This window comes from Anthonomus grandis, unplaced genomic scaffold, assembly GCF_022605725.1.
Source record: "Anthonomus grandis grandis unplaced genomic scaffold, icAntGran1.3 ctg00000501.1, whole genome shotgun sequence".
NCBI lineage: Eukaryota > Metazoa > Arthropoda > Insecta > Coleoptera > Curculionidae > Anthonomus > Anthonomus grandis.
In genome coordinates this window covers 10,001-22,500 of record NW_026088518.1, presented here as the reverse complement: position 1 = coordinate 22,500, position 12,500 = coordinate 10,001, and the positions used below count along the sequence as shown (strand labels likewise).

The 12,500-nt window shown below is 40.9% G+C and overlaps 5 protein-coding genes and 1 non-coding gene across 6 annotated transcripts; 2 read left to right on the top strand and 4 right to left on the bottom strand.

Moving 5' to 3' along the window:
- Positions 1-653: 653 nt before the first annotated feature.
- Positions 654-2,588, bottom strand: LOC126749690 (small subunit ribosomal RNA). Its single transcript, XR_007665253.1, has one exon. It is a non-coding gene; the product is annotated as a small subunit ribosomal RNA (ribosomal RNA).
- Positions 2,589-5,280: 2,692 nt separating this feature from the next.
- On the bottom strand, positions 5,281-6,224 carry LOC126749675 (histone H1A, sperm-like). The gene has a single exon (XM_050459366.1). It carries the CDS (start codon positions 6,101-6,103, stop codon positions 5,402-5,404), a length of 702 nt encoding a protein of 233 aa, XP_050315323.1. The 5' UTR covers positions 6,104-6,224; the 3' UTR covers positions 5,281-5,401.
- A 927-nt stretch (positions 6,225-7,151) lies between these two features.
- Positions 7,152-7,554, bottom strand: LOC126749685 (histone H4). The gene has a single exon (XM_050459377.1). It carries the CDS (start codon positions 7,539-7,541, stop codon positions 7,230-7,232), a length of 312 nt encoding a protein of 103 aa, XP_050315334.1. The 5' UTR covers positions 7,542-7,554; the 3' UTR covers positions 7,152-7,229.
- Positions 7,555-9,827: 2,273 nt separating this feature from the next.
- LOC126749676 (histone H3) lies at positions 9,828-10,474 on the top strand. Its single transcript, XM_050459367.1, has one exon. The coding sequence runs from the start codon at positions 9,956-9,958 to the stop codon at positions 10,364-10,366; it is 411 nt and encodes a 136-aa protein (XP_050315324.1). The 5' UTR covers positions 9,828-9,955; the 3' UTR covers positions 10,367-10,474.
- Positions 10,475-10,819: 345 nt separating this feature from the next.
- Positions 10,820-11,392, bottom strand: LOC126749683 (histone H2B). The gene has a single exon (XM_050459375.1). The coding sequence runs from the start codon at positions 11,241-11,243 to the stop codon at positions 10,872-10,874; it is 372 nt and encodes a 123-aa protein (XP_050315332.1). The 5' UTR covers positions 11,244-11,392; the 3' UTR covers positions 10,820-10,871.
- A 108-nt stretch (positions 11,393-11,500) lies between these two features.
- LOC126749681 (histone H2A) lies at positions 11,501-11,939 on the top strand. Its single transcript, XM_050459373.1, has one exon. It carries the CDS (start codon positions 11,501-11,503, stop codon positions 11,876-11,878), a length of 378 nt encoding a protein of 125 aa, XP_050315330.1. The 3' UTR covers positions 11,879-11,939.
- Positions 11,940-12,500: the final 561 nt, after the last annotated feature.

Genomic DNA, 12,500 nt, shown 5'->3' with positions numbered 1-12,500 from the left:
GGCCTCTTACACAAGCGTTTTGTTCACCTCTCGAAAGTTTATTACACTAATAATGTAAGTAAAACACGTGCGAGGTGTCGCTTGTAGGGCTGGATGAGCGCCTTTTATTTAAAAAAAAAAAATCTTTCCAGGGGGACGTTTTTTTTAAAATTCTAAACATCTCACTCCGAAAACGGTGGGCGAAATTCTTTTAAAAACCATCGAGCGAGCATTTAAGCACAACTCTTAGACCAAACGCATACGATATTTATACATATAATCGATATATGTTATCGTATTGCAGGCCGAGGTACCCACTAAAATCGTTTACCACATCTTCGTACTTTTTTTCTTTTTTATTAAAAAAAAAGTAATAGAAGCAGGCCGATTCGCTTCGAAGCCGTATGTATGATCGCAATTGATCATCCACCGATACCCCGATGATGAAAGATTTATTTGTTTCCGGAAACTACACAGCTTTTATACGATGATCTTCGTGTAAAACGACAGTTCGTATTTTTTACTTAAAACTGTATTTATGTTCCGTTGTCTTTATTTGTTGTTCTTGTGCGCTGTTTTTAACAACAACGACACCACCACATCAAAAAAAAGACTGCTTCGTTCGATAAATTTTACTAAGGTTGTAACAGACGTGTTTTTTTATTTACACACTGTAATGATCCTTCCGCAGGTTCACCTACGGAAACCTTGTTACGACTTTTACTTCCTCTAAATGATCAAGTTTGGTCATCTTCCCAGACACATCGACGACGCCGAAACGCCATCGCGCATCGGTCCGAAGACCTCACTAAATCATTCAATCGGTAGTAGCGACGGGCGGTGTGTACAAAGGGCAGGGACGTAATCAACGCGAGCTTATGACTCGCGCTTACTGGGAATTCCTCGTTCATGGGGAACAATTGCAAGCCCCAATCCCTAGCACGAAGGAGGTTCAGCGGGTTACCCGGGCCACTCGGCCAGGGAAGACACGCTGATTCCTTCAGTGTAGCGCGCGTGCGGCCCAGAACATCTAAGGGCATCACAGACCTGTTATTGCTCAATCTCGTGCGGCTAGAAGCCGCCTGTCCCTCTAAGAAGATAAGTTTGTACGCCGACAGTAAAAACCGCGCGCGCACGACAAGGAGCCGAAACCCCGAGCCGACGGCGGGCCTTTAGGATGTCAAAATACGCCTAGTTAGCAGGCTAGAGTCTCGTTCGTTATCGGAATTAACCAGACAAATCGCTCCACCAACTAAGAACGGCCATGCACCACCACCCACCGAATCAAGAAAGAGCTCTCAATCTGTCAATCCTTCCGGTGTCCGGGCCTGGTGAGGTTTCCCGTGTTGAGTCAAATTAAGCCGCAGGCTCCACTCCTGGTGGTGCCCTTCCGTCAATTCCTTTAAGTTTCAGCTTTGCAACCATACTTCCCCCGGAACCCAAAAGCTTTGGTTTCCCGGAAGCTGCCCGTCGAGTCATCGGAGGAACGTCGACGGATCGCTAGCTGGCATCGTTTATGGTTAGAACTAGGGCGGTATCTGATCGCCTTCGAACCTCTAACTTTCGTTCTTGATCAATGAAAGCGTTTTTGGCAAATGCTTTCGCTTCTGTTCGTCTTGCGACGATCCAAGAATTTCACCTCTAACGTCGCAATACGAATGCCCCCATCCGTTCCTATTAATCATTACCTCGGGGTTCCGAAAACCAACAAAATAGAACCGAGGTCCTATTCCATTATTCCATGCACACAGTATTCAGGCAAAGTTTTAGCCTGCTTTAAGCACTCTAATTTGTTCAAAGTAAACGTGCCGGCCCACCTCGACACTCAATGAAGAGCACCGCGGCAGGATTGAGTTGGGCCGCCCTTGCGAGCTAAGCCCACCGGCAGGACGTCTCGCGACTCGCCAGTTAACACCGCGAACGATGAACCGGCGGCACGAGACACAAATTCGACTACGAGCTTTTTAACCGCAACAACTTTAATATACGCTATTGGAGCTGGAATTACCGCGGCTGCTGGCACCAGACTTGCCCTCCAATTGATCCTCGTTAAAGGGTTTAGAGTGTACTCATTCCGATTACGGGGCCTCGGATGAGTCCCGTATCGTTATTTTTCGTCACTACCTCCCCGTGCCGGGAGTGGGTAATTTGCGCGCCTGCTGCCTTCCTTGGATGTGGTAGCCGTTTCTCAGGCTCCCTCTCCGGAATCGAACCCTGATTCCCCGTTACCCGTTACAACCATGGTAGGCGCAGAACCTACCATCGACAGTTGATAAGGCAGACATTTGAAAGATGCGTCGCCGGTGCAAAGACCATGCGATCAGCGTAAAGTTATTCAGAGTCACCAAATTGTACGATGACGAGCGTGAACCCGCCAACGATTGGTTTTGATCTAATAAAAGCACTCCTTCCGTCTCCGGTCGGAGCTCTGTTTGCATGTATTAGCTCTAGAATTACCACAGTTATCCAAGTAAGTGTGGGTACGATCTAAGGAACCATAACTGATTTAATGAGCCTTTCGCGGTTTCACCTTAATTTGGCTTGTACTGAGACATGCATGGCTTAATCTTTGAGACAAGCATATGACTACTGGCAGGATCAACCAGGGAGCTGTTCTTAATCATCACACAATTTTTAATATTACTGCGTGACGAAAACAGTCTCCGAAAATAAATTTTGCAATTTACATCTCGGAGACAGACACACAACACAACGAGTATATGTGTTTTCATTAGTGCGTGTTTGTGTGCGTCGAGATAACGGAAAAACCGATCAAGACGCCACGCTCATTTGAAACAATTTACTCTTATTTGTATATTTATGTCTGTACAAACAAGATATTAAATCGCATATACAACGTCATATACTACTATACACAAAAACGACACACGAACGAATGGGCGCGGCGCTCAGTGTTTTTTAAAGTAGTATTTCTATTGTATATACTTTGAATAATCGAAATCGACTTCGCTGCTGACGATGATAATAACGATGTTTTTATTATACATCATAAAACATCATCTGCTACGAACAACGTCGACCGACATGAAACTTCAACATTCTCTCGACCCTTCGCTAGATTGAAAGCGACGCGGGACTCTATCGAAAGACGTTTCGGTTTAAATAAATATTCTCGCTCGGAACGCAGAGAGCTGTCGCATATTTTAGTGCACTAATTGTGCTATTTACTAGTTGATTGCATGGGGATCGTAACGTTGGAAACGCTCACAGAATCCGCAATCTCGCTGTGAAAGATTGGCCTCGGTCTCGTCAACGGGCATTTTTATTTTCATATAAAACCGCCACGTTTCGAGATTTGTGAGACACGAGAAGCCTATGTTTTCTTCTGATTTTCATAAATATACTCTTTTCGGTCGCTGTTTTCTTCTTGTATTTTCAAATTTTTACTCGTCGTCGTCATCTCGTTATTTATATCGGTCGTCGATTTTTGAAAACTCTCACGAGATGTGTTTCGTTGCTCCTCTTCTGCCGTTCTTTCTTTTCTAAGGTAAACGGCTAAAGGTGGTAACAACAATAAAGCGTGCGCTAAAAACGTAATCGTCGACACTATAACAAAAATCATACGAATTTGAAAATATATATATATCAGCGTCTCGTCTCGGGTATCATCGAAAAACAGACATAGGTTCTCAGCGCGGAGAGCCCCGTACCGACCGTCGTTTGCTCGGTAACCGTCTCTCCACAGATAAGCGCACCGGATTGATGCTGCTTATTCGACCGCAGTCGTTTTACGGTATATTAAGTTTTATACCGTTTGAACGTATGATTTTTACCTCCCGACCGGTTCATAGATCGGGTCGTCGCCATTAAAAAAATATATGTAGGAGTACGTGGCAGAAAATGTAGAGGTTTGTAATAAAATATATAGGGTTTCGTTGTCGTTTGTCGGATGGAATGAGTCGAAAATTTATAAGTAGGAGTACCTATTAAAATAACTATGAGTTCGTCATTGTGTCTTTAAAAATAACACGCTCCGGAAAAGAAAGTAGGAGTTCGTAGTAAAAATATGTAGGGGTTTGTGGAAAAATTACTACTGAATCATCAGAGTAACTTTGAGGATTCGCACTTAAAATGTGAACTGTGTATGAATAAACAAACTAGGGGTTTCTAAAAAAAAATAAGTAGGGGGTCATCACACTATCGAAGTAATAATTTATCGAGCGACGGATTGGCCGTCTCATTAGATAGATATATAACTAGGAGGCTGTCGTCCTTTATATGTGAAAGTGGATGTATGAATAAACAAACTAGGGGTTTGTAAAAAAAATTACTAGTGGGTCGTCATAAATTGAAGCAAATCCAAAGCGTATGAAGGAAGCAACTAGCGGTTGGTAAAAAAATACTGGTAGGTTGTCCGATCTTTGTAATTAAAAAGTTTGTGATAAAAAAAAACTAGGGGCGTCTAAAAAAAATTACTAGGATCATCATACCAGTGATGTAAAAATTTATCGAGCGACGGATTGATTGGTCGTCTCTTTAGATAAATATATAACTAGGAGGCTGTCGTACCTTATATGTAAAAGTGTACGTATGAATAAAGAAACTAGGGGTTTGTAAAAAAAGTTACCAGTGGGTCATCATAAATTGAAGCAAATCCAAAGCGTATGAAGGAACACAACTAGCGGTTGGTAAAAAAAAAAAAACTAGTGGGTTGTCGGATCTTTGTAGTTAAAAAGTCAGTTTATGATAATGAAAACTAGAGGTGTCTGTCTAAAAAAAATTACTAGTAGTTTATAATACTTGGAAGCTAATTCGAAGCGTATGAAGGAAGCAACTAGCGGTTAGTCAAAAAAAAAAAAAAACTAGTGGGTTGTCGGATCTTTGTAGTTAAACAGTTTGAAGTTAATAAAACAAACTAGGGGTTTCTAACAAAAATGACTAGTAGCTCATCGTACATAAAAGATAATTCTTCAGTGTCTGAAGAGCAAAACTAGCGGATGCTAAGAAAATACTATACCAGTGATATGTATGTAATCCTTGTAGTTTAAATATAAAGTTTATCATGAAACAACTAGGGGTTTCTAAAAAAGTTACTAGTGGGTTAAGTTAAAAATAGTTCACGAGGAAAAAAACTAGAGGTTTTTAAAAGAATGACTAGTAGGTCATCACAGTGAACATTATTCAAAGGGTATTAAGTAACAAACTAGGGGCTTCTACCGATATAACTAGCGGTTGACATTTGTAAGTGAATACTAACTAAGTTTGAGAAGAAAAATGTAGGAGTGCGTATTAAAATATGTATCGGTTCCTAAAATTTTTCGTGTGATCTAAAATAAATAGTTAAATTTAGTTTGTATAATAAAAATGCAATACGAATTTTCTTTTTAAAAAAATTTGTGGTTCTGAAAAGAACCGATTTCGTTAATGCACTGAGTGCAAGAAGTCATAACAATGGTTCAATTTACTTCTTCTTTTTGGGAGAAGCGGCTTTTTTTGCCTTGGCAGCTGGAGCCTTTGCCGTTTTTGGCTTAGGAGCCTTGGGCTTCTTAGTTGGACCGGCCTTATTTGATTTCTTAGCTTTCGACGGTGACTTTGGCTTGACTGCAGCTACAGCGGCAGAAGTAGCGGCGGCAGCAGTCTTCGTCACTTTCTTCTCTCCGCTGGTGGTCTTTTTACCCTTCTTATCGCCGGCAGGTTTCTTAGCGGCTACCTTGGGAGATGCTGCCTTTTTCGCCTTTGGTTTAGCAGCAGATGCCGCTTCACCGGTGGCTTTTTTCGCAGGACTCTTCTTCCTAGATGCTGCCTTTTTCTTTTCACCAGCGGCTCCTTGTTTTGCGGCTGGAGTACCGGAGGTAGGAAGCTTGAAAGAGCCGGAGGCACCTTTTCCTTTAGTTTGCACTAAAGCACCAGACACTACAGCAGACTTTAGATACTTCTTTATAAACGGTGCCACTTTTTCAGCATCTACCTTGTAATTGGCGGCGATATATTTTTTGATTGCTTGTAGGGACGATCCTCCTCTTTCTTTAAGGCCTTTGATGGCATTGTTTACCATCTCGGAAGTTGGTGGATGAGTTGGCTTAGCTTTAGCTTTTTTCTCCTTTTTTGCTGGCGAACTAGCTGGTGGGGCAGAAGCTACTGGTACTGACTCGGTATCGGCCATTATGTAATTTAACTTCGGTGGTCAATAACACTAACGATGAAACAACGGTGACTACGAAAAAAATCGCTCGACTATAACTTCACCCTGGCACTGTCGGAGTGAGAATAAACAAGGCGTCCAATGTCGACTTGGGTATACATCAAATCGGACGGAGGGAGGAGTGAACGGTCCGCTCTCGGCGCTGGATTCTCTACTGCTTCGTTTATACCTTTTACCTGTTTGCCCGTCTGTATTAAATTGCTTATTTTTAATATTTTTGCTACATTTTCAACAGAAATTGACCGAGAAGTCGCCTCTTAAGAGATTTAGGAATATCTTTAATGCATTTAACGGTACATGTGGCTCGTAGTGATAGGAAAACGCGACCGTCAAAGTTAAAGGTTTCTGATTTTCTACTAAAACTTTTCACTTTTATATCGTTATTCTTAACTGTTTAATAAACTTAACGATCTAGGGTTTAAGTATATGATACTGCGGTGTCTCCTTTAAATATAGAAAAGTTTGTGGCAAACATTTTTTAAGTATTTGAACAGATAAAGTATCATAATGGTTGGGACGTCACTACAACTTCAAGCAAAGTGGCACCATAAATTTGTCAACAACAATAATGTAAGTATTTTCTTCTTCAGTGTTTAAGAAAGTTATTTAAAAAAAAAAGAAACATATATTATTGGAGTTAATATTGAATATTAGCATCTTGTTTAAAAAAAAAAAAGCTTTGTCTGTTTGCTTGATACGGATACTCTCTTTTGAGAACGAAATAAGTAAAAAAAAAAAAATCGTATCGTATCCTCTCGCATTAGAAAGAGTTTACTACAGAAAACTATATGGCAACGTGATCTCAATAATTTAAATAAATGTTTACTCTAGACCCATAGTAATACACGTTCCGCTAAGTTTATCTACGCATTTTTATTTTTTTTTTTTTTACAAAAGAGGAGAAAAAAATATATATAATTTTTCATTTTCTATAATTGACTAACGATAATTATATGCTCAAGATGATAAAACGGTAAGCACGAATTTTCTTTGTTTTTTTATTTTGTGGTTCTGAAAAGAACCGTTTTTTTTTATATATTTGTTTGTTTTGTCCACCGTTCTTAACAACGGACAAGAACTTCTCAGTTTAACCTCCAAAACCGTACAAAGTGCGTCCTTGACGTTTTAAGGCATAAACTACGTCCATGGCGGTAACAGTTTTCCTCTTGGCGTGTTCGGTGTAGGTGACTGCGTCCCTGATCACGTTTTCAAGGAAAACCTTTAATACACCACGGGTCTCTTCGTAGATCAAGCCAGAAATACGCTTGACTCCACCACGCCTCGCCAATCTTCTGATAGCTGGCTTGGTAATACCCTGGATGTTATCACGAAGAACTTTACGATGACGTTTTGCGCCTCCTTTTCCCAATCCTTTACCACCTTTTCCTCTGCCAGTCATTTTGAACCGTTATACTAGTAGTAGTAGTTCACCGAACGTATCGAAAAAGACAACTGCCGTCGTTTTTTTTTTTCGTTCTTATCCACTCATTGTCCGGACTAGCAATTTGAGCTCTTGCCGGTTTCATGATGAATCTTTATACCGTTTATAGGCGCCTATCTTTCGTTTACTGGGTCGCATCGAGGTGCTCTGGCTTTTGATGGCACGGGTCGTGGGATTGAACTGACTGGGATGTGGGACGTAGGTTATATTTATAGGCTAGGTGGGCGGCTGGGATTGGTTGGTTTCACGGGTCTAGGACACGCCCACCCAGCTCGTCGGTTTTTGGCCGGTGATGTTTGTTTTATTATTATTTTTTTTTGAAAAGAGAAAAAAAAGGTGTTATATTTTTATTGCAGTAATAATTTAAAAGCCGGGTTTGACGTTAATTTATTTAATTTGGAGATTAATTTATCAATTTTGGAGTTTATTTCGTCCTCCGGCAGGGATAAAAGAGTTAATAAATTATTTTGAATAGGTGTTTTTAATATTTTAGCCTCTGGGACGGGACCTTTAACCGTTGTAGTCTCTCTGAACACCGGGGCCAAAGTGGGCTCTCTTTTTAACGCATCAGCGTATTTTCTGTTTACTTTAATATAATTTGGGTTTTTGGGACAGCGCCAATAGCTGGCCGGATGGTCGCCGCCGCAATTGCAACACCGGGCCGGTGTTGTACGTTCTTTTTCACATTTTGAGTAGTGATGCTTTCCTTCGCATTTATGACAACGCGGCCCCGCGTTGCAATTGCTCGCGGCGTGTCCGAACTCCTGACAGCGATGGCACTGTCCCACCTGTCTTATATTATTAATTTGAAACGTTTTGAGGCGCTCCACTTTGACCCTGATGTTCATTATACTATCAACTTTATAAATATCTTCCTGCTCTTTTTTGATCAGGAAGCGGATGAGGTCCGTCTGCCTTTTACGACCTGGGCCGGTGTTAAACCAGCCCATTTCTTCAGGCTCGAACCCCATCCGTTTCAGCTCACTCTCTATGTCCTCCAGATTAAAGTTTCTGTCGAAACCTCTTAGGATCAAGTTCAACTTTCTGTCCTCCTCCAGGAAGAAGGAGTGGAATTCCATCTCCCTCTCCCTGAGGAGGGCAGTCAGACTCCTGTGATCCTGGGCTGTTTTCGGGAAGAGTGCCAAGCCCAGCCTCTCCTTTTGAACTTTAAGAATATTTATTTTTTTTTCCATTATTGTCTGGTATTTTTTAGCCCAGTTTGAGGTGTCTCTGATGACAACCTTTGGAATTCTTGGGTTGCTAGGCTCTGCACTCCCCCCTTTACCCGCAACAGACAACTCGCTGAGGGGCATAAAGAGTGGGCTTTTATGAGGTTTTGGGTCCCGTTTACCCAGATTGCTGTCAATTGCAGCATCTGGGCGCGCTGAGGGACCAGGTTCTTCAGTGTCTGTGTTAGATTCAGAGTCGGATTTCAACATCTCCTCCTCTCGTGGGGAGGAGATGTTTGCCTCTTTTCTGGATCTTTTACGTTGGTTTTTATTTTTTTCATTATCGTTCAGCTGGTCCCTCAGCGCTCCCAGCTGCTCGGCAATGTTTTTATTTTCATTTTCCAGTTGTTCGTTAATTTTTAAAATTTTTTCCATATTGTCATTGGTTTCCCGCAATTGAGCATTGAAGATGCGGACTTGATCTTTGAGGATGTCGATCTCTTCCTCGGTACTTATAAGTTTATTTTTAAGTCGCTCGTTCTCGCTTTCGAGCGTTTTATGCTTTAAATTTTTTTCCTCAATGCTCGATTGCAGGTTTTTAATTTGGAGCTCCAGTGAAGTGCAGATGTCTTTATAGACCTCTGCACTGAAAACTGGGCTGTTTCCTTCCATGTTTGGGGCAGGATTTAAGGACTGGGAAGGGGTTTTTTGATATCTCCGTTCAAGGAGGGGTTTATGGACGGGGTAAGGAGTGCCAGCTAGAGACTTACCCCGCTCTAGTTCATCTCGGTTTTCATTTGACGTGCTCTGGCGTCTTTGACGTCGGTGGTTCGGCCCCCCGCTGACTATGGGGGGCGAGTTATTGCTGTTTTCCGCCGTTTCTGGTAGGTTTCTGGTATACTGCTAGGGTTGGTAGGTTGTGGTTTGCCGTTTCTGACTGCTACTAACTGCAACTCAACTGCCCAACTAACTCAACTCAACTGCCAACTGCCTCAACTAACTGCCCAACTAACTGCCAACTGCCGTCGCCCCAAAAAATTTGCTCGGTTTTGTGCTTTTTGTAGCCCCGCCCCTTTAAAGTACGAACTGACCAATCGGGTGGCATCACGAATCAACAAAACTCCGTGGTCGAATTTTGGTGCGTTTCATTCTCACAGTAGACGCCGTAAGGTTAGTTCAGTGTCTCCGAGTTATTATTAAATAATGGCCCGTACCAAGCAGACAGCTCGTAAATCGACTGGTGGAAAGGCACCAAGGAAGCAATTAGCAACCAAGGCGGCCCGCAAAAGTGCCCCAGCCACCGGAGGAGTTAAGAAACCTCATCGTTACAGGCCGGGAACCGTAGCTCTGAGAGAAATCCGTCGTTACCAAAAAAGTACCGAACTTTTGATCAGAAAACTACCATTCCAACGTCTGGTTCGTGAAATCGCACAGGACTTTAAGACCGATCTTCGATTCCAAAGCTCCGCTGTTATGGCTTTACAAGAAGCCAGCGAGGCATATTTGGTGGGTCTCTTCGAAGATACCAATCTTTGTGCCATTCACGCCAAACGTGTAACTATTATGCCCAAAGATATACAATTGGCCAGGCGGATCAGGGGTGAACGTGCTTAAGTTTTTAATTCCGTTCATATTACGGTTAAAAACGACCTTTAAAAAAAAAACGGTTCTTTTCAGAACCACTATTTAATAATAAAAGAAAATTTCGTTTAAAAAAAAAAATGTTTTCGAAACAAAAAAACAAATCATCTCATCTTTTTGACAATTTATAAGAAAGGAATTAGGACTTTACAATATTCCTGTACGGTGTTTTATAATAATTGTATTGGTACTTGTACGGAAACCATTAATATTCATCTTTTTTATATTATGATGACTGACTTGAGATCGTTTGACTGACTGTCTCTTAGTCTTTGCAAAAAAAAAAAAAAAAAGAAATAAAAGTTGTTTGATTTAAAAAAAAAGTTGTTTAAGTTTACATGTACGATGTTACTCTAATAAAGATCAGCATTAATATCTGTCAGCTATAAGGATCAATACGAATTTCTTTATTTATGATTTTGTGGCTCTGAAAAGAGCCGTTTAGATGATAAAAAGTAAAACAACAAATAAAGTCGATTTACTTCGAGCTTGTATACTTGGTAACAGCTTTGGTACCTTCGGATACAGCGTGCTTAGCTAATTCACCAGGCAACAAAAGTCTCACAGCGGTTTGAATCTCCCTACTTGTGATGGTAGATCTTTTGTTGTAGTGAGCCAGACGAGATGCTTCGGCAGCAATCCTCTCAAAAATATCGTTAACGAATGAATTCATAATCGACATGGCTTTGCTGGAAATACCGGTATCAGGATGTACTTGCTTCAATACTTTGTAAATGTAGATTGCGTAGCTTTCCTTCCTCCTGCGCTTCTTCTTCTTATCAGTTTTAGAGATATTTTTCTGAGCCTTTCCGGCTTTCTTGGCAGCTTTTCCGCTAGTTTTTGGTGGCATCTCGACGATACAAACGCAACGACTGCACAGACGTAAATAAAATTCAACCTCTCTTGATGTCACTATTTAACAGAGCTCCGATGCCCTATACAAGCCCCGCCCCCTGTTATTTGCACCGTATTTGCGCGCTGATTGGTCCGCATTCTCGCTTAAAAACGTAGACACGCTGAACTTAAAATCATTAAACTGCGAGCATCTGTAGCGGTCAGAGCACGTCGTAGTCGTCGTTTTAATTTCAACAAGTTTTATATTCGAATATGTCGGGTCGTGGCAAAGGAGGCAAAGTTAAAGGAAAGGCAAAGACTCGCTCTAGCCGTGCCGGACTTCAGTTCCCTGTAGGCCGTATCCATCGTTTACTTCGCAAGGGCAACTATGCTGAACGAGTTGGTGCCGGTGCTCCCGTCTACTTGGCAGCAGTGATGGAATACCTTGCAGCTGAAGTATTGGAATTGGCCGGTAACGCAGCCAGGGACAACAAGAAAACTAGGATAATCCCAAGACATTTACAGTTAGCTATCCGTAATGACGAAGAATTGAACAAACTACTCTCCGGTGTTACTATCGCTCAAGGTGGTGTACTGCCAAATATCCAAGCTGTTTTATTGCCAAAGAAAACTGACAACAAAGCTAAATAAGTATTTTGCTTTACGTCAAGTTGGAAAAAAAACTATAAATCGGTCCTTTTCAGGACCACAACTTTCATAAAAAAAGCAAATTCGTTCGTATGTGGTTATTATGACGTATAGGTAGGTCGCTGCTGATTCCTTAATCTAATAATAATAAATAAATAACTTTACCCGCTACCTATTCTGTATGTAAAACATCGTATAAAATTTAAAAAAATTCCTAAAGATCACTGTATGGAAGATTTAATGAGTGCACTTATCCATAATTGTGGAAATTTGGTGTTTTGATATTTATTTTTATTGCCAAAGAAAACTGACAAGTATTTTGCTTTACGTAAGGTTGAAAAAAAAAACTATAAATCGGTCCTTTTCAGGACCTCAACTTTCATGAAAAAAGCAAATTCGTTCGAATTGAAAAAAAAAATCGCATTTACACTATTATGTATGTGGAAATTTGGTGTTTTGATATTTATTTTATGGCCCAACTAATAAAAGCGATTAGGAATGATTTAAAGAGTTCTTCTTAGAAATACCTTTCTAGAATATTAGGTAGAAGACTACTTTTATGATCACAGCAATATGTTTCTTTGATAATAAATATTCCCTAATTTAGTGTTAATACTTTACTTTA